At 44.1% G+C, this 21650-nt stretch overlaps 1 protein-coding gene across 4 annotated transcripts in view; it reads left to right on the top strand.

The window, feature by feature from the left end:
- The window catches only part of KMT2D (lysine methyltransferase 2D), a 381440-nt gene that overhangs the window by 178407 nt on the left and 181383 nt on the right, over positions 1–21650 (top strand). For 3 of the 4 annotated variants that reach the window (XM_063952696.1, XM_063952698.1, XM_063952697.1), the window contains exons 24-26: positions 8433–8510; positions 9530–9634; positions 19744–19893. In XM_063952696.1, coding sequence (XP_063808766.1) covers positions 8433–8510; positions 9530–9634; positions 19744–19893 — 333 coding nt within the window. The remainder of the gene's footprint in view (positions 1–8432; positions 8511–9529; positions 9635–19743; positions 19894–21650) is intronic. The other variant, XM_063952699.1, reaches the window with a different exon arrangement.

Raw genomic sequence — 21650 nt, forward strand, 5'->3', positions numbered from 1 at the left:
TATATATATATATATATATATATATAGATATATATATAAATATATATATATATATATATATATATATATATTCTTTTTATACCAGTGTGTGCTTTCATTTATATAAATTAATACGATACGATGCTTTATTGGTTTTTAATATTTATCAAATGCTTCAAAGAGCGGATGTATCTTGCTGCAGCTTATTTAGTGGGTTTTTATGTTAGTAGCAATAACATACTTTTCTCGAACGTCCTAGTGGATGCTGGGGACTCCGAAAGGACCATGGGGAATAGCGGCTCCGCAGGAGACTGGGCACAAAAGTAAAAAGCTTTAGGACTACCTGGTGTGCACTGGCTCCTCCCCCTATGACCCTCCTCCAAGCCTCAGTTAAGATTTTGTGCCCGAACGAGAAGGGTGCAATCTAGGTGGCTCTCCTGAGCTGCTTAGAGTAAAAGTTTAAATAGTTTTTTTTATTTTCAGTGAGACCTGCTGGCAACAGGCTCACTGCATCGAGGGACTAAGGGGAGAAGAAGCGAACTCACCTGCGTGCAGAGTGGATTGGGCTTCTTAGGCTACTGGACATTAGCTCCAGAGGGACGATCACAGGCCCAGCCATGGATGGGTCCCAGAGCCGCGCCGCCGTCCCCCTTACAGAGCCAGAAGACTGAAGAGGTCCAGAAAATCGGCGGCAGAAGACGTCCTGTCTTCACTAAGGTAGCGCACAGCACCGCAGCTGTGCGCCATTGCTCTCAGCACATTTCACACTCCGGTCACTGAGGGTGCAGGGCGCTGGGGGGGGCGCCCTGAGACGCAATAAAAAACACCTTTTTAGCAAAAAATACATCACATATAGCTCCTGGGCTATATGGATGTATTTAACCCCTGCCTATTTTTACATAAAAAAGCGGGAGAAAGGCCGCCGAAAATAGGGGCGGAGCCTATCTCCTCAGCACACTGGCGCCATTTTTTCCTCACAGCTCCGTTGGAGGAAGGCTCCCTGACTCTCCCCTGCAGTCCTGCACTACAGAAACAGGGTAAAACAAGAGAGGGGGGGCACTAAATTGGCATATAAATATATACAGCAGCTATATTAGGGAAAAACACTTATATAAGGTTATCCCCGTATATATATATATATAGCGCTCTGGTGTGTGCTGGCAAACTCTCCCTCTGTCTCCCCAAAGGGCTAGTGGGGTCCTGTCCTCTATCAGAGCATTCCCTGTGTGTGTGCTGTGTGTCGGTACGTTGTGTCGACATGTATGTGGAGGAAAATGGTGTGGAGGCGGAGCAATTGCCTGTGTTAGTGATGTCACCCCCTAGGGAGTCGACACCTGACTGGATGGTCTTATGGAAAGAATTACGTGATAGTGTCAGCACTTTACAAAAGACTGTTGACGACATGAGACAGCCGGCAAATCAGTTAATACCTGTACAGGCGTCTCAAACACCGTCAGGGGCTCTAAAGCGCCCGTTACCTCAGGTCGATACAGACACAGACACGGACACTGACTCCAGTGTCGACGGTGAGGAAACAAACGTATTTTCCAGTAGGGCCACATGTTACATGATCACGGCAATGAAGGAGGTTTTGAACATTTCTGATACTACAAGTACCACAAAAAAGGGTATTATGTGGAGTGTGAAAAAACTACCCGTAGTTTTTCCCGAATCAGATGAATTAAATGAGGTGTGTGATGAAGCGTGGGTTTCCCCCGATAAAACACTGCTAATTTCTAAAAAGTTATTGGCATTATACCCTTTCCCGCCAGAGGTTAGGGCGCGTTGGGAAACACCCCCTAGCGTAGATAAGGCGCTCACACGCTTATCAAAACAAGTGGCGTTACCATCCCCTGATACGGCCGCCCTCAAGGAACCAGCTGATAGAAAGCTGGAAAATATCCTAAAGAGTATATACACACATACTGGTATTATACTGCGACCAGCAATCGCCTCAGCCTGGATGTGCAGTGCTGGGGTGGCTTGGTCGGATTCCCTGACTGAAAATATTGATACCCTGGACAGGGACAATATATTATTGACTATAGAGCATTTAAAGGATGCATTTCTATATATGCGAGATGCACAGAGGGATATTTGCACTCTGGCATCAAGAGTAAGTGCGATGTCCATTTCTGCCAGAAGAGGATTATGGATGCGACAGTGGTCAGGGGATGCGGATTCCAAACGGCATATGGAAGTATTGCCGTATAAAGGGGAGGAGTTATTTGGGGTCGGTCTATCGGAACGGCTGGAAAATCCACCTTTTTACCCCAAGTCACCTCGCAGCAGAAAAAGATACCGTCTTTTCAGGCTCAGTCCTTTCGTCCCCATAAGGGCAAGCGGGCAAAAGGCCACTCATATCTGCCCCAGGGCAGAGGAAGGGGAAAAAGACTGCAGCAGACAGCCTCTTCCCACGAACAGAAGCCCTCCCCCGCTTCTGCCAAGTCCTCAGCATGACGCTGGGGCCTTACAAGCGGACTCAGGCACGGTGGGGGCCCGTCTCAAGAATTTCAGCGCGCAGTGGGCTCACTCGCAAGTGGACCCCTGGATCCTGCAGGTAGTATCTCAGGGGTACAAATTGGAATTCGAGACGTCTCCCCCTCGCCGGTTCCTGAAGTCTGCTTTACCAACGTCTCCCCCCGACAGGGAGGCGGTATTGGAAGCCATTCACAAGCTGTATTCCCAGCAGGTGATAATCAAGGTACCCCTCCTACAACAGGGAAAGGGGTATTATTCCACGCGGTTTGTGGTACCGAAGCCGGACGGCTCGGTGAGACCCATTTTAAATCTGAAATCCTTGAACACTTACATAAAAAGGTTCAAGTTCAAGATGGAGTCACTCAGAGCAGTGATAGCGAACCTGGAAGAAGGGGACTATATGGTGTCTCTGGACATCAAGGATGCTTACCTCCATGTCCCAATTTGCCCTTCTCACCAAGGGTACCTCAGGTTTGTGGTACAGAACTGTCACTATCAGTTTCAGACGCTGCCGTTTGGATTGTCCACGGCACCCCGGGTCTTTTACCAAGGTAATGGCCGAAATGAGGATTCTTCTTCGAAGAAAAGGCGTCTTAATTATCCCTTACTTGGACGATCTCCTGATAAGGGCAAGGTCCAGAGAACAGTTAGAGGTCGGAGTAGCACTATCTCAAGTAGTACTACGACAGCACGGATGGATTCTAAATATTCCAAAATCGCAGCTGATTCCGACGACACGTCTGCTGTTCCTAGGGATGATTCTGGACAGAAAAAGGTGTTTCTCCCGGAGGAGAAGGCCAAGGAGTTATCCGACCTAGTCAGGAACCTCCTAAGACCAGGCCAAGTGTCAGTACATCAATGCACAAGGGTCCTGGGAAAGATGGTGGCTTCTTACGAAGCGATTCCATTCGGCAGATTCCACGCAAGAACTTTTCAGTGGGATCTGCTGGACAAATGGTCCGGATCGCATCTTCAAATGCATCAGCGGATAACCCTGTCTCCAAGGACAAGGGTGTCTCTCCTGTGGTGGTTACAGAGTGCTCATCTCCTAGAGGGCCGCAGATTCGGCATTCAGGATTGGGTCCTGGTGACCACGGATGCCAGCCTGAGAGGTTGGGAGCAGTCACACAGGGAAGAAATTTCCAGGGCTTGTGGTCAAGCCAGGAAACGTCACTTCACATAAATATCCTGGAACTAAGGGCCATTTACAATGCCCTAAGTCAGGCAAGACCTCTGCTTCAGGGTCAGCCGGTGTTGATCCAGTCGGACAACATCACGGCAGTCGCCCACGTAAACAGACAGGGCGGCACAAGAAGCAGGAGGGCAATGATGGAAGTGGCAAGGATTCTTCGCTGGGCGGAGAATCATGTGATAGCACTGTCAGCAGTGTTCATTCCGGGAGTGGACAACTGGGAAGCAGACTTCCTCAGCAGACACGATCTTCACCCGGGGGAGTGGGGACTTCACCCAGAAGTCTTCCACATGATTGTGAACCGTTGGGAAAAACCAAAGGTGGACATGATGGCGTCCCGCCTCAACAAAAAACTGGACAGATATTGCGCCAGGTCAAGGGACCCTCAGGCAATAGCTGTGGACGCTCTGGTAACACCGTGGGTGTACCAGTCAGTGTATGTGTTCCCTCCTCTTCCTCTCATACCAAAAGTACTGAGAATCATAAGAAGGAAAGGAGTAAAGACTATACTCGTGGCTCCGGATTGGCCAAGAAGGACTTGGTACCCGGAAATTCAAGAGATGCTCACGGAAGACCCGTGGCCTCTACCTCTAAGAAAGGACGGCTGCGTTTGACGGCATGGCGGTTGAACGCCGGATCCTGAAGGAAAAAGGCATTCCGGATGAAGTCATCCCTACCCTGATCAAAGCCAGGAAGGATGTAACCGTACAACATTATCACCGTATTTGGCGTAAATATGTTGCGTGGTGCGAGGCCAGGAAGGCCCCTACAGAGGAATTTCAACTGGGTCGTTTCCTGCATTTCCTGCAAACAGGACTGTCTATGGGCCTCAAATTGGGGTCCATTAAGGTTCAAATTTCGGCCCTTTCAATATTCTTCCAAAAAGAACTGCCTTCTGTTCCTGAAGTTCAGACGTTTGTCAAGGGAGTACTGCATATACAGCCTCCTTTTGTGCCTCCAGTGGCACCTTGGGATCTCAATGTAGTTTTGGGATTCCTAAAATCACATTGGTTTGAACCACTCACCACTGTGGACTTAAAATATCTCACATGGAAAGTGGTAATGCTGTTAGCCCTGGCTTCAGCCAGGCGTGTCTCAGAATTGGCGGCTTTATCCTATAAAAGCCCTTACCTAATTTTTCATACGGACAGGGCAGAATTGAGGACTCGTCCTCAATTTCTCCCTAAGGTGGTTTCAGCTTTTCACTTAAACCAGCCTATTGTGGTGCCTGCGGCTACTAGGGACTTGGAGGATTCCAAGTTGCTGGACGTAGTCAGGGCCCTGAAAATATATGTTTCCAGGACGGCTGGAGTCAGAAAATCTGATTCGCTGTTTATCCTGTATGCACCCAACAAGCTGGGTGCTCCTGCTTCTAAGCAGACGATTGCTCGTTGGATTTGTAGTGCAATTCAGCTTGCACATTCTGTGGCAGGCCTGCCACAGCCAAAATCTGTAAAAGCCCATTCCACACGGAAAGTGGGCTCATCTTGGGCGGCTGCCCGAGGGGTCTCGGCTTTACAACTTTGCCGAGCAGCTACTTGGTCAGGGGCAAACACGTTTGCTAAATTCTACAAATTTGATACCCTGGCTGAGGAGGACCTGGAGTTCTCTCATTCGGTGCTGCAGAGTCATCCGCACTCTCCCGCCCGTTTGGGAGCTTTGGTATAATCCCCATGGTCCTTTCGGAGTCCCCAGCATCCACTAGGACGTTAGAGAAAATAAGAATTTACTTACCGATAATTCTATTTCTCATAGTCCGTAGTGGATGCTGGGCGCCCATCCCAAGTGCGGATTGTCTGTATTACTTGTACATAGTTATTGTTACAAAAATCGGGTTATTGTTGTTGTGAGCCATCTTTTCAGAGGCTCCTTCTGTTATCATGCTGTTAACTGGGTTCAGATCACAAGTTGTACGGTGTGATTGGTGTGGCTGGTATGAGTCTTACCCGGGATTCAAAATCCTTCCTTATTGTGTACGCTCGTCCGGGCACAGTATCCTAACTGAGGCTTGGAGGAGGGTCATAGGGGGAGGAGCCAGTGCACACCAGGTAGTCCTAAAGCTTTTTACTTTTGTGCCCAGTCTCCTGCGGAGCCGCTATTCCCCATGGTCCTTTCGGAGTCCCCAGCATCCACTACGGACTATGAGAAATAGAATTATCGGTAAGTACATTCTTATTTTTTAAAACTTTTTTATTTTTTATTGAATCAAGTATCACATACACAGACATTTTAAGGAATAAAGGTGAGATTATTAAAGACAACAATAATCACAGAGGCTGGTGTAATACATGGAATACATAAAGTCATTGAGACAATAAGTAATGAACCAATAGTCTATCATATTGAAGTCCGTTACAATAAAGATTAGGGTGACATATCAAAGTTGTATAAACCACAGAGAACAGGTGCCTCCTCAAGGCACACTAACTGTACAGGTTTTAGTGATATGTAGGCTTCAGTACAGATGGTTAAATCAAAATCACTGAGGTACTAATTAAGTTATCTGTGCTCAAGCAAAAACGTAGACTGTTAGTGTGTCTTGAGGACCGTGGTTGGAAATGCCTGACCTACGGTATGCAGCTTGAGAAGACTGTGGTCAGCCGTATAAAGTGCGGCAGAGTGTGCTCAAACCATAGACTGCCTTAAAGGTCTATTCATGAAGCAGTGAAAAGAGTGGAGAAACGGACCAGTGGAGAAGTTGCCCATAATAACCAATCAGCTCTCAAGGAAGCCTTTATTAAGTACATTCTATAAAATGGGAGATGCTGATTGGTTGCAAAGGGCAACTTCTCCACTGGTCCGTTTCTCCACGCTTCATGAATAGACCCCTTAGTCAATAATCTGTGTGAAGTGTTGGGGACACAAGCCCGACTTTTAAGGTTGTGTGAGGTGAGTGTAGGCAATCCTCTGAAGCTTGGAGAGGCATGTGTGCGACGTAGAACGATCTGGGGTGAGCACAGGATATGATAATATGTACCAATAGAAATCCCAATCTATCTCTAGAACGTTCAGCCTAATGGCCTAACAACTTTAAGATTTTTTTTTTTTTTTTTTAATTAGCTCTGTGCAGTTGCAAAGCTAAAAAAAAAAATTCCTCAGATACTCAAAGGCTTCAATACAAAGACTTTTTTTTTTAATTAAATCAGTTAATCAATATTCTTACATTTTTAAACTCCTTTTTAACTCTTTCACTAGTAGTTTTTATTACTACTTTTGGGGGTCTATTTACTAAGCCTTGGATGGAGATAAAGTACCAGCCAATCAGCTCCTAACTGCCATGTCACAGGCTGGGTTTGAAAAATGACATGAGCTGGTACTTTATCTCCGTCCACTTTATCTTCGTCCAAGGCTTAGTAAATAGACCCCTTAGTTTTATTCCATAATGGCAACTGTACAGAATTTTAGTTAGTATTGCAACCCTCCCCTTCAACCCTGTGTCCATGGGCCCACAATGTCATTTTATACACACACCCCCTTCCAATCAGAAAGATCCCCTGAATTATCAACACCCGCAACAGATCTCAGGCAGAGCCTCCAACTTTACCCCCATTGTCAATGGTCCCCTGTTAAGTATCCCACCTCCCCATACAGTATGTCACTGTATTTTGTTTTGTTTTTTTAATTATAAATATAGCTATTAGTATATCTCCCCCACCCCCCAGCAATTATTTTTTCTCTTTTTATGGGGCAGCAACGCTCATGTGTGTGTTTTGGCCCCTCCACCTGACCTTCTTGCAGATCATCCTCACTCCCCCCCCCGCTGCAGCTGATCTCTGCATATGCAGAGATCAGCATATTTGTGCCCAGGGCAGAACGGTGTTCCCCCTTCTTGCTGTTTAGTTCCGGCACATGCTGGGAGTGATCTCGGCAGTCACTGACCGCAGTATAACTTCTAGAGAGCTGCAGGAGGAAGTCCATTCTCAGGAGGAGGAAGTCCATAACAGGACAGGATACAGCGGGGTTTGCTGGATGTATGTAATACAACCTTGCCAGGTAACGCACTCCTTGCTGCGGTCGTATCACATACGTTAGTGCCTAGCAAGTAGATAATGGTGCTAGTTCTAACAAATTGATAGGCTGCATACTTGTTCAGCTGTCAGAATCATTTTACCCATTGTGTAGGTGACCAGTCTAATTTGAGTTACTGTATTTTAAATACAGTATATATGAAATAAAGTATTTGTATTCTCTTGATTGTCTTGCTTTTGTACAAGTAATATCTTTTCTTCTTAGACTGTAAAGCTTCGTACATACTTTAAATATCAGAAGATCTACTGACTGCGATACGATATACCATGTCAGCGTACACACTGCCGTACAGTGACACGATATATCCTATTTGGAAAACACTTCTGCATCATACATCGCATTCTGTCATCTGATGTGCAGCACATTAGATGGGAAGATGCGATCATACAGTTTAGCAGACAATGGGCCAGATGCATCATCGCTTGGAAAGTGATAAAATGGAGAGTGAAAAAGTACCAGCCAATCACCTCCTGCCATTTTTGAAACACAGCCTCTGACATGGCAGTTAGGAGCTGATTGGCTGGCACTTTTTCACTCTCCATTTTATCACTTTCCAAGCGATGATGCATCTAGCCCAATGAATTGTGTGTACATACAATTCATACATACATGATTGTACATACATGATTGTCGTGCAGAGTGGTTGTAGGTGCCATTATTGTGTGACAAGTTGTGTAGTGTGTCATATCATCAGATTAAGACTTTAGTACGGCTTATTTGCAATTTCAATATTTTGTTTTCTTTTTTCCAGCGGAGACTATTGCCGCCTCTAGCTCAGAGTTGCCTCATGAAGACTCTGACAGCAATGAAACAAAAACGGAAAATCCAGGTTGGAAATTAACATGTCCTCTTACTGTTGCACCTTAAAAATATGTACTTGTAGTAAAATGTCAAGTATTATCACTTTGAAGTAAGAGTATAGCATACAAACTTTTGTCATGGCTCATTGTTTAAATCAACTGCCCTTTTGTGAATGCTTACACTGCTGAGAAATAAAAGAACCCTTTCCTACTGTCACCCGGTAGAAGTGAGATTAGAATAAAGGCATTTAGAGCAGACCTCCTGCCAGGCTCTCTAGCATGGTTTCCCCTTTGTTTTACTCAATACAGGTGGTCTCCCCTATATCCGAAAATCCCATATCAAAAAATAATATATCTCTGCCCTTATGCAATTTCATTTAAATCAGACCTGTCACAAGGACCTCTAGCAACTTTTTCTTGCTTTACTAAACAAAACAGGGCTTGCTAGAAAGGGTGCACAGCAAGAGCACATGTAAAATGACATCTGGCATGGTAAAAAGCATTAGAGATTGAGCCACCCATAGCCAACATGCTTGGGACCAGAAGTATTGTGGATATTTCTGTATTTTGAAATAATCAGCATACCATAAGGAGATATCTTGAGGATGGGACCAAAAAGTCTTAAGCATATAATGCATTTATGATTCATATACACCTTATACACACACACAGCCTTAAGGTATTGTATAAAATATTTGTAATAATTTAGTACATGAAACAAAGTTTGTGTACACTGAACCATCACTAAGCAAAATAATATATTACTTATATATTTAAATTCACAGCAGAACAGTGTTGCAAAGTGAATAAACTGTGGCTAATGTGCTGTCAGGCTATTGGTTGTTGACATTTTTGTATGCCTTGAGTTTGTTGATTAATTTTGTCAGCATGTATAAAGGTCTGATTTTACTGAGTAGAAAGCCAAAATGAAGTGGTTAGTTGCTGCCATGATTCTTGTGCATGGGTTTTGGTTAGTGTCTTTCCTTTCCTACTGCCTGTATTCCTGAGAAATGGGCATAGTTATTTACCTGCCCTCCCCTCCCCGCAGTGGATACGTCCGAGACAGATGTCCTCAATGTCGCTGCTGCTGGAGACAGAATGGCGCTGCCAGAGGGAGCCCTCGGCTCAGATCTGGATAAAATCTCCACGGAGGGTTGGTCACTCACCCTTACCCCTAAACGTCCTTTTTTGTGCTGTGTTGGGTATGCAGTGGTGGATTAGTCCTCTGCATCAGAACTTTAACCCTTTCATTGCTGCACTGTTCCCTTCCCCCATATGTTGTAATGTGATGATGTATTGATCATTGCTATGTAGCAATGCGTCCTTGTTTATGTGTGGTGGTTGTTATCACATGAAATGGCACGAAAGCCAATCATGCTGTATTGTTTGTCGCAGGAGTTATGTTGTATTTCTTGGTTTCTCATTTCTGATGACAAACGTATGGTCAGACGTTTTTCAGTGTTTTGCCTTACGACTACCTTTTGTTTCATTTACCTTAAATTACTGACTTCTTCTCTGATAAACTACCATCATCTTAGACACATGCCTACGACCACTGCTTATTGAAACGGACCATTAAATCTAAAACACAAGTTACTTTTTCTATGGACTATTGAACTACTATCCCTGGTTACAGATCTACAAGACTGCCCGTCCATCCTTTCCCATCCTCCTTTTTCTTTCTGGCCCCCAAATACCCGAAACAATCTACTGTACCTACTGTATTCTATGACCTCTTTTTTTTCTAAACCGCAAGCAGTTGACTAGGCTACTTGGACACTACGGCTTTAGAGTCCTAGAGCAGCCACAAATATGCATGTAAATGTTTTATTGCTCTTTTGCTACTGATGGTACAACTGAAATTTTCCTGTACATTTCCGTGCATTGGTCATTTGTGAAAGTTGTTTGAAGTTGTGTACAAACAAAAACTTGGGGGGGGGGGGGCTTTGTCAAAGCTTAGGGGGAGATAATATTGTGAGAGTACCAACCAATCAGCTCCTAACTTTTCATTTTTCAAACACTGGTATAAATGTATGATCCTCTCGTACGTTTTGTGCACTGATGCTGCTTCTCCCCCATGTATGAACGTGCTGGTGTGCGGTACATGACAGGGGCACATTGTCTATATCGGCGATGTTCTCAACAAGATAGCATGCGGATGTGCAGGGCAATGTATGAACTGTCAGTGATACTGACAGTTCTGACACCTGCAGCTATCGATTTCGACAGCGCTGTCCCTGGCTGTGGTGGCTGGTGGCTGCTGGCTCCGGGCTGCATGTGAGATCTCGCAATAGTAGCGAGATCGTGTGCATGCGCACTGGAGCCGACCAGGGGTGAGAGACAGTCAGTGTAGCTTCCTGCTTCGCCTCTGTAATAAGGCAAAGCAGGAAGAGCTATAGCAGCACAATCAGTGCTGCTGTAATGCAATTCCCCCATTGTCTATACAATGTATGGTATAAACTGATTGGTTATTACTTTATCTCTCCCCGAGCTTTGATAAATACCCTCTTTGTGTAATGAGAAACTGCATACGAAGCAGTATTTCTCTACAATGGCAAGTACATATTAAATAATGTAAGGGTTGTATCAAGCAGTGAGGAGAGTGGAGAAGTTTCCCATGGCAACCAATCCGCTTTAATGTAGACCTACATTCTATAAAATGATAGGTAGAAGCTTATTTGTTTGCTTTGTGGGCATCCTCTCCACTGGTCCACTTCTCCATTCTTATCACTGCTTGATACTTCAACCCCTAAGTAGTTTTAAGGATATAAATATGAGGAACGTAAACAAAGCCAATAAAGGATTTTTTAACTTTTATATTCAGTGATTAATGCGGTGAACACTTAAGTGACCCAATCTGTTGTCCTTTTCCTTTTGTGATAGATTTTGTTATAGAGTAAATGGAGGGTAGATGCTCATGGTGTGTCACAAGTTCTCCAGGGCCTCACAGTGATTAGGTCTCTATGAACATATCACTTATTCTATTTCTGAAGTTATTTATATAGCACAGGGCTTGACAATTTTTTCTAAAATCAAGGAGCCAGGATGAAAGTGCAGGAGCCAGCCAACCGACAACCCCCCCCCCCCCCCAAAAAAAAAAAAAAAAATTAAATAAAAAAAATAACAAACTCCTCGCTCCCAAAAAACAAAACAAAAAACACTAACGGAAAATTCGCCCTTGCCCCGAAGCCATATTACTGAGCTGCTTCCTCCCCCTCCCACAGGCAAACCAACCCGCACAGCCACACCAACCAAGGGGATTCCCCCTGGCACACCAGCACCCCGCATCAACACTGCTATGCTGCTATGCAGTTAACCGACAGGCAAACAGCAACCCCCTTAATCCCCCCCCCCCCCCCCAAGCCCCCTGCCACCACATTAATGAGCAGCTAACCCCAATGGGCAACTAACCCCCACGACCACACAAATAAGGGGGTACCTCCAGGCAAACAATCCTTCCTACACTGTGGCCACATCACTACCCTTCCGAAGCTGCAATCCCTGGCCACACATAGACCCTCTTTCTGGAGATCTCCATGCAGCCGGAGTTTGGAGACAGCAGACAGAGCAGGATCAGGGACAGAAGGCACAGCAGTCAGCACAGGCACTGTACAAGATATGGCTGCCGCAATACAGGCACGCCTCTAAAAATGGGGCTGAAGAGGAACTGCTTCCTCCCTCCAAAATCTGGTAGTCAGGCAGCAAAATCTAGGGGCCATGGCTACCTGGCCCCTGGGAGTTGTCGGGCCCTTATATAGCACATATGTTCCATTGTGCTTTACAGGAAATGCTTCAGTCATCCACACCAGACTCTGCCCTAGTGGACCTTGCAGTCTATTCCTATCTCGTGGACACACATACACACTAGAGCTTATTCTATTTGTTGTCAGAAGCCAATTAACCTATCAGTAAGATGTTTTCTTTATTTCGCGTGTGGGAGAAAAGCAGAGGGAACCCACGCAAATACGTAGGGACATACAAACCCCACACACATACCATTCTTTGCCTTCAAACATTATATGGACTAATAATACATCCATGGTCCATCTGGGATTTCAAGACACTGATGTGTCTGACTTCATAGTGATATGCGGATCACTACAATGGTCACCGATGTGTCTGACTTCATAGTGATATGTGGATATGTGACTTCATAGTGATATGTGGATATGTTCTTTCTTTTTCATCCACTAGGGGTCACTGGAGTACTCTTGGGATATGGACGGGGCATTAGCAGGGATAGGCACATTTAAATATTTAAATTAGTAACCCTCCAACTCCTCCATACTCCCACAATGCCTCAGTGTTTTTTTGTGCCTCACATGGAGGGCACATGGCTGGACGCCATTTTAACACAACTTCCTGGTTCTTCCTACTAGAATTTGGTGTCGGTCCTACAATACTCAGACACTGTAGGGTGCAGGGGTGTTAGTAGGAATTTCAATGAAGCACATATTCATCAGAATTTTGTGTGTACCAGGTGCAGTGCACTTCTGGCTTATACACTCTTTAGTTACATTTTTGTACTGGGACTTTCACTGTTTGTCTGTGTGCATGATGAGTAAAACTAATGCAAAATCAAAGAAGCAGCTTGTCTGCGTTGTCTGTGAGAGAGTGTTACCTGATGGAACTTCCACTTGCACAGTGTGTCTTGCAAATACGATTCCAAATACGGACCTCTACCCTGATCCTCCTTGGGCGATGATGGCAGGTGTGATGACTGAGTTAAAGTCAGAGTTGGCTGCTGCGCGAAAAGATCATAAGGCAGCTAGGTCTGATTCTAGGTTAATGCCGTTAATGTCAAGAACTTTGCAGAGTTTACAAAAGTCCAGGTAATTCCTAAAAGTAGTCATCGTTTGTCTCATAATTTACCGGCTTCAGCTGTGTTGCATTCTGACGATTCAATGCCAGACCTTATATCTCTGGAAGAACAAGAGGAAGGTGAATTGGACCAGTGACGTCAATGATAGCCCGGGCATTGATAATCTCATTAAGGAGGTATGCCAGGTACTAAATTTTACCGAGACTGAGGAGCCTCTATCAAATGATGAAGTTTTATTTGCTAAAAAACAGAGGGCAACTTTTTGGTTTCCTTTATTCAGATTCTCTTAATAAGCAGTTAACGGAAGCATGGAAAAATCCAGATAAACTGTTTTCTATGCCTAGGCGGTTTCTGTCAAACTACCAGCTAAATGGTAAAATCCACCACCAGTGGATTCCTCAGTTTCAAAACTTTCAAAGAAGTTAACTTCCTGTCCCAGCTGCAACAACGTTTAAAGACCTGTCAGAGCTTAAGCTAGAAGCTTTGCTAAAGTCAATGTACACAGCAGTAGGGGTGTTGCTTAGATCTGCTCTAGTTGGAGTTTGGGTTAACAAGGCTGTAGTTGCATGGGCAAAACAGCTCAAGATAGGCCTACAACAGGATCTTTCCACAGACCAGCTTGAATGTCTTGATCACATTTGTGAATCGGCTGAGTATTCAGGTATGGCTTCTATGGACGTCGGGCAGGTTAGTTCTAGGCTTTCATCTTCACTAATTGCAGTCCAAATGGCTCTTTGGTTGCGTTCTTGGCAGGCAGAGGCTGAGTCAAAATGAGGACTAGAAGCGTTGCCTTATACAGGTAATACGTTATTTGGTCCTGAGTTGAACAAATGGATTTCTCAAGCTACTGGGGGAAAGTCTGTTTTCCTACCGTTGCCCGCACCAGTTCCTTAAAGAAAATACAAAGGGAAGGGTGCCCTAGTTTGCACACCATAATTAAGTAATGAGGTGATACTCTGCAGAGTAGCACCTCATTACGTAATTATGGTGTGCAAACTAGGGCCCCTTCCCTTTGTAACTGATTCTATGTATTTATACATATATCTGAAGGCATGAGGCTCCTTCAGGCTAGTATAGCACCCTGCCCCACCTACCCCTCACTGATTTTAAATAGATAACATTTATTTCAATACACTATGGCACTTATAGTTTGTTTTATTTATATATATATATATATATATGTGTGTGTATGTATTTATATATATATATATATATATATATATATATATGTATGTGTATGTATTTATATATATATATATATATATATATATATGTATATGTATGTGTGTGTGTGTAACACACATACATATATATATGTGTAACACTTTCACATCATTTTCTTTCACTCCTCACATCACTCACACATGCAGCAGTAGCTGCTCCTACCTATTTAACCCTTTATTTGTATCACTCATGCGGTGCCCTGGGGTTGTCTGGCTGGGTGGCTTTGGGGTGTCCTGCCCCCCTGGACCTGAACCCCTGTAGTTAGTGTTAGGGACTTACCCAATGAGAGGATACCTTGGCGCGGTAGGTAAGCTCATAGCCCTGGCCAGGATTATGCTAAATGCCGCTGGTTATTACAGGTTGAGCTAGTGTGAGATAGTGTACCTGCACCTTTTTTCCCTTTGTACACAGTAAAAGAAAATATGCTGTACCAGCGTTCAAATCTTTTAGACCTCAGTCCTTTTGAGGCTGTGCTCGAGGAACAACCATATAGAGTAGACGTGGTAGAGGACGTGGTTCTCAACAAACCACTAACCGTCGTCAGGAGACAAAGGCCGCTGACAAGCCAGTGGTATGACGGGCTTCCAGCCCATCTCGGATTTTCAGTTGTGGGAGCACGCCTTCAAACATTTCACTTGGTGTGGTTTCAGACATCCACAAATGGGTGCATCCAAATTTAGTGTTCAAAGGTTACAAAACAGAGTTCAATTGTCTACCACCGATGTGGTTTTTCAAGACAGGTCTGCCTCTGTCAGCAGACAAGAGGGCAGTTCTGCAGACCGCTATTCAGTCTCTCGTAGATTCAGCAGTTTTGGTTCAGGTACCAGTACACCAACAAGGTCAAGGGTTTTATTCCAATCTTTTTGTAGTACCTAAGCCGGACGGCTTGGTCAGACCAATATTGAACCTAAAGGGGTTCAGTCAGTACGTCACTTACTAGAGATTCAAGATGGAATCCCTGCGATCAGTGATTGCAGGTATAGAACCACAGGAATTAATGATTTTGCTGGATCTCAAGGATGCGTACTTACACATTCCAATTTGGCCACCGCATCAGGCGTACTTAAGGTTTGCAGTACAACAAAACCATTATCAATATCAGGCACTACTGTTTGGCCTCTCATCAGCACCTCGGGTAATCACAAAGGTGATGTCTGTGATGATAGCTCATCTCAGATCCCTCGTAGTGATAATGGTTCCGTACTTGGACAACCTTCTCATCAAGGCTCAGTCTCGACACATACTCCTTCAAAATGCCTTACTGACATACAATCTACTAGTTCAGCACGGTTAGATTGTCAACATTCAAAAAATGAAGTCTTGTCCCGTGTCAAAGAATTACATTTCTAGGACTGATTCTGGATACGGTGGATCAACGAATTTATCTACCAAAACAGAAAGCACAAAGTATTCGTCATCTGGTACAGTTAGTGCTCAAACCACGGACAGTCTCGGTGCACTTGTGCATTCGACTATTAGGTAAGATGGTGGTGTCTTTCGAAGCACTCCAGTTCGTACGATTTTACTCACGTCCTTTTCAACTGGATCTTCTCGCACAGTGGTTAGGCTCTCATCTACAAATTCGTCAGATGGTGCGGTTGTATCCAAGGGCCAGAGTTATCACTACTCTGGTGGCTCCACATACACAGTCTCACCGCCAGAAAAAGTTTGGAGTCTGGAATTTAATAATTTTGACGACGGACGCAAGTCTCTTAGGTTGGGGAGTAGTGGTCCTGCATTGTCTGTTTCAGGGTCTATGGTCAGAGAAAGATTACGGTCAATAAATGTCCTGGAACTCTGGGCAATTTACAACACGCTGTGACAGGCAGTTCACATGCTCCAGTCTCAGACTGTTCAGGTTCAGTCAGACAACGCGACGGCAGTTGCATACATCAACAAACAAGGAGGGACTCGAAATCGCATGGCCATGCGAGAAGTTGCTCGAATCCTGAATTGGGCCGAGCGTCACCAAGTGATATTGTCGGCAGTGTTCATTCCAGGAGTGGACAACTGGGAAGCAGATTATCTCAGGCATCGGGATTTTCATCCAGGAGAATGGGCTTTAAATCCAGAGGTGTTTCAGATGTTGGTCCACCGGTGGGGTTACCCACAGGTGGATCTAATGGCATCTCGCCAAAATCATCAAACACCCCAGTATGTGTCCAGAACAAGAGATCCAAAGGCAGTGGTAGTGGATGCTCTCACAATAGCGTGGCCCTACAGCCTCGTGTATCTTTCTCCACCATTTCCACTGCTTCCTCGGTTGCTAAAGCGGATCAAAAGAGAATCCACGATCGTCATACTAGTGGCGCCTCATTGGCCTCTGGGAGCGTGGTTCTCGGATCTCCGCAGTCTACTTGCAGACGACCCATAGCTGCTTCCGCTACGTCCATCCCTACTACAACAGGGTCCGTTCCTTTACCCCGATTTAGCGCGGCTGCGTTTGACGGGGTGGCTGTTGAAACCGCTCTCTTAAGACTAGAAGGCATTCTAGAGTCTGTTATACCAACCATGTTACGTGCTAGGAAGCCAGTTATAGCAGCTCATTATCACAGGATTTGACGAACTTACAGTATATAGGTTGGTGTGAAGCGCGGATGTTTCCTACTGTACATCATCTTTCAAGTTATCCCGTCTTTTGCTGTTTTGACAGACTGGGTTAGATGGAGGACTGCGTTTAGCTACAGTAAAGGTGCAGGTCTCTGCCTTGTCAATTTTCTTTCAAAGGCGTTTGGCTCTTTTGCTAACAGTTCACACATTCCTGCAAGGTGTCCTTAGAGTTCAACCTCCGTTTATACCACCTACAGCTCCATGGGACTTGAATTTAGTTTTAGTTTTTCTGCAGTCTTCAGTTTTTGAACCCTTGCAACACGTGGATGTTAAGTTTCTAACTTGGAAAACAGCATTTCTCCTAGGCTTAGATTCGGCAAGGCGTGTTTCAGAATTGGCTGCCTTGTCATGCAAGCCACCGTATCTGGTGTTTCATGATGACCGAGTGGAACTTCGGACGAATCCCGCTTTTCTACCAAAGGTAGTATCTTCTTTTCACAATCAATCAATCAATCAATCGTAGTTCCTGTTTTTTCAGAAGGTTCAGGAACTCCAGCTACTTTAAATGTGGTACGCGCACTTTGCGTTTATGTAGCCCGAACATCAACAGTACGTAAAATTGATACATTGTTTGTTCTCTGATGCAGTCAAGATTGGTTGGCCAGCTTCCAAACAGACCTTGGCTAGATGGATTAAACTGACCATTCGTCAAGCTTACTTTCATGCTAGTGTACATCTGCCTGCATCTGTTTTAGCACATTCCACGCGTTCTGTGGGAACATCATGGGCAGCAGATCGTGGAGCTTCTACGACACAACTTTGCCTTGCAGCTACATGGTCATCAGTACACACGTTTGTGCGCTTTTACAAGTTTGATACGTTTGCGGCATCAGCATCTAGCTTTGGCTGTCTAGTGTTATAGGTGATAACCAGCTCTCCCGCCCAAGGGGGAAACTTTGGTACGTCCTAAGAGTACTCCAGTGACCCCTAGTGGATGAAAACGAAAATAAGATTTTGGTTCATACCAGATTAATCCTTTTCTTTGAATCCACAAGGGGCACTGGACGCCCACCCAGAGCAGTATTCACCTGGCTTGTGGAAAGTTCAGTAAATCTTATGGTAACACATTCTCACCGACTTGTTGAAATGTTAAGGTGATTGTTATCTATTGTCGTGTCAACTTTCTAGTTGTCTGTAATGTTATTTGTCAACTTTATAGTTGTACATTATGTTAAATGTTTTATGTAAGTCTCCATTGTTCATCCTCTCTTTTGCTCCTGTTTGGCTCAGTAAAAAAACACTGAGGCATCGTGGGAGTATGGAGGAGGTGGAGGGTTACTAATTTAAATATTTAAATGTGCCTATCCCTGCTAACTCCTCGTCCATATTCCAAGAGTACTCCAGTGCCCCCTGTTGTTTCAAAGAAAAGTATTTATCTGGTAAGTACCAAAATCCTATTTTTAATGCTGCGTTTATCTTTTTTTTTTTTTTTTTATCTTCACCACAGATAAATGTAGCGGCCTGTGAATATGTACACGTAGGGCTGCCTTGGCCCTCTTGCTGGGTGTGGAAGTTTTAGAGCGTTTTATTTATTTTTAAATGGTTTCTCATTTGTTTGCTTTTAGTTACACCATACCGAAGTATTTTAAGCACTACTGTTAGTCCTAACTCACAAGTATCTCATTTTTTTTTTTTTTTTTGCTTTTACATACAATAACTTTCATTTATAGAAGTGTTTTTTAATACAACATTAGCAATAAACCATGGCCCTCATTCCGAGTTGTTCGCTGGCTGCTAATTTTAGCAGAATTGCTAATAGGCTAAAATCTGGCAGTTCTGCGCATGCGTATGCATCTCAAGGCGCACGCGCTAAGCAAATTTACACAAAACTATGCTATTTTACTCACAGGCGAACAAAGCTTTTCAATCGCTCTGCTGATTGACAGGAAGTGGATGTTTCTGGGCGGAAACTGGCCGTTTTCAGGGAGTGTGCTAAAATACGCGGGCGTGCCAGGTAAAAACGGAGGAGTGGCTGGTCGGACGCTGGGCGTGTTTGTGACGTCAAACCAGGAACTAAACGGACTGAGGTGATCGCAATCTAGGAGTAGGTCTGGAGCTACTCAAACTGCAAGGAAATTGCTTTCATTAGCAATTCTGCTATGCTAAGATACACTCCCAGAGGGCGGCGGCTTTGTGTTTGCATTTCTGCTAAAAGTAGCTATCGAGCGAACAACTCGGAATGAGGGCCCATATAAATAACAAACTTCCCTTTAAAAAAAAAAAAAAAAAAAGCTGTGTAAGTTTTAAAATAAATTCGAACCATTTTAATAATTGTTGTCCGTATTACATTACAGCTTGCCCCTTCTTAGCTGTTGGAGGAACATTAAATGCCTTGATAAACATTGGTCTGCAACAATTACCCCTGTGCAGTTCTATGTGATGATGGATTATATGTATGTTTTTGCTGTTTTGTGTTTTTCCTTTTTCCGCACCCAACTCTGTGGTCACGACATCCATGTGCAACTTTTTACGTTCCCTTCTTAATTTTTGTAATGGTTTCAGTGTAAATCACTTGCTTTCCGCCTTTGCTCTGTGTTAGTTTATTGCTTAATAGAACCTTTGTTCGTTCTCACTGTACTGCCATGTTTGTCATTTCTGAACTGCAGAGATGCCCAAGATGGAGAGTACAGATATCCAAGAGCTGCTGAAGGATGTGCTTGGTACCAATGAACAACCTGTTGGTAGCTCCACTGGCAGAATTGAGGGCCCCACAGCAACGGGGTCAGTGACCCAGAGTCAGAGACCCTTTGTACAAGGTATGCCGAATCTGTGTTTTCAGGAATTTACTAATCCTGCCATTTGCTAGGTTTACAGCCCATTTTGGAAAAGGCAATTTCTTGAATGCATTTAAAGCTTCTTAGAGATAAGTTATGTGGAGAAGTTGTCATAAAACTAAGACTTTTTATAGGAAGTGATGGTCGACAACATTTGAAGTATAGCTGGGTGATATGATGTACCATGCACTGTAATTTAGGATATACTAAGCCACATTCCTTTACATGGAGTTTTTAGGTAGACTTAAATATCTAGAGTTGGTTGAAGTGGAAATTGTGTTTCTTTGTTATAACCAAGTTTTCTCATTCGTACAGCTGAGGGGCACCAGTGTCCTCCCCGGGATTGATTTCACGGATTCTCCTCCTGGCACTATTCTGCCCCAGGGGTCTGTGCTGCACTTACGTTACTGTGATAGGCACAGTAGCAGAGACCCCTTCCCAGTGTTTAAGAGGCAGTGTGCAGTTTGGATAGTGGGAACATTGCAGAGAGGGCAGACAGGCTGTAGACGTGATCTGTGTCTTTAAAAATGTGACCAGCTGCTGGTCAGAGAAGATGCCCCCAGCCAGCTGCTACTTAATGCCACCCAATAGGGGCGGATTCTGAGTCTGCAAAAAAAAAAACAAAAAAAAAAAAAAACTTTTTGCAACAGGACAAACCAGATTGCATTTCAAGGGGTGCAAATAATTTTTTTTTCATGCAGGGTAAATACATGCTTTTGTATGTAGCCTACACATGCTACACAGCTTTATTTTTACATTGCAATTTAGGTGTAAGAGAGGCGTGTCCATACTCAAATCTAAATCTTATGGTTTTACCAAGGTGCACAGTTACTTGCTGTTTTTTTTTTTTCTGTGCTCCCGTCAGCCCCATGGACCCTTCATTAGGACTAGGATCTACAAACTACTGTGTCTTCTATACCCCTGTTATCACCAGTTGGACAGGGTGTTTTTTGCTTGGCTTGGCTTCAGCAAATTGTATTAATTTTGTCTTTATCATTTCCCTCTGTTTCTTTTGAATCTACCTTTCCAGTGAACACCTTTAACTGTGGGGCAGATTTATTAAGCCTGGTGAAGTGATAAAGTGGAAGGTGATAACGCACCAGCCAATCAGCTCCTAACTTCCATGTTACAAGCTGGGTTTGAAAAAAATGACAGGAGCTGACTGGCTGGTTCGTTATCACCTTCCACTTTATCACTTCACCAGGCTTAATAAATCTGCCTCTGAGGGCTGAGGAAGCTCTGTTTTAGTGCCATCTACTGACAGTTCTCCAATTGGACTTCTTTAGTACCTGACAGACCTAGTAATCGTGCGGTTCAGCTTTTTTTTTTTTTTTTTGCCACAAATTTTTAGTGTATATTTCTCCTTCATCCACTAGGGGCCACTGGAGCGTAGTTACAATGGGGAATAGTAGGCAGTAATTGGGAGCTGGCACTTTAAAAAAATTCTAACCCTGTGGCTAGCTCCTCCGGTACCTCCTACGAAAAAGTGAAACCTGAAATTTTCCAAGAGGAGATAGTAACACCCTAAAAAGTCAATTGCACAAGTATTTGTTTTGATTGAGCGCCTTTTTCAATCATTAAAAAGTGAGATAAGCCATCATTGGTTTTTGTCCCAAGACTCTACCATCTCCCAGTCCTGAGAGATTTGCATTGCGTAAACATCTACAAACATGAGAATCACTGTGCACCAAGGAAGCGAGTGGGATACAACTGACAAAAAGGTGATATTTAAATAGTCA

The sequence above is a fragment of the Pseudophryne corroboree genome, chromosome 2 (genome assembly GCF_028390025.1).
Source record: "Pseudophryne corroboree isolate aPseCor3 chromosome 2, aPseCor3.hap2, whole genome shotgun sequence".
NCBI classification, from domain to species: Eukaryota; Metazoa; Chordata; class Amphibia; order Anura; family Myobatrachidae; genus Pseudophryne; species Pseudophryne corroboree.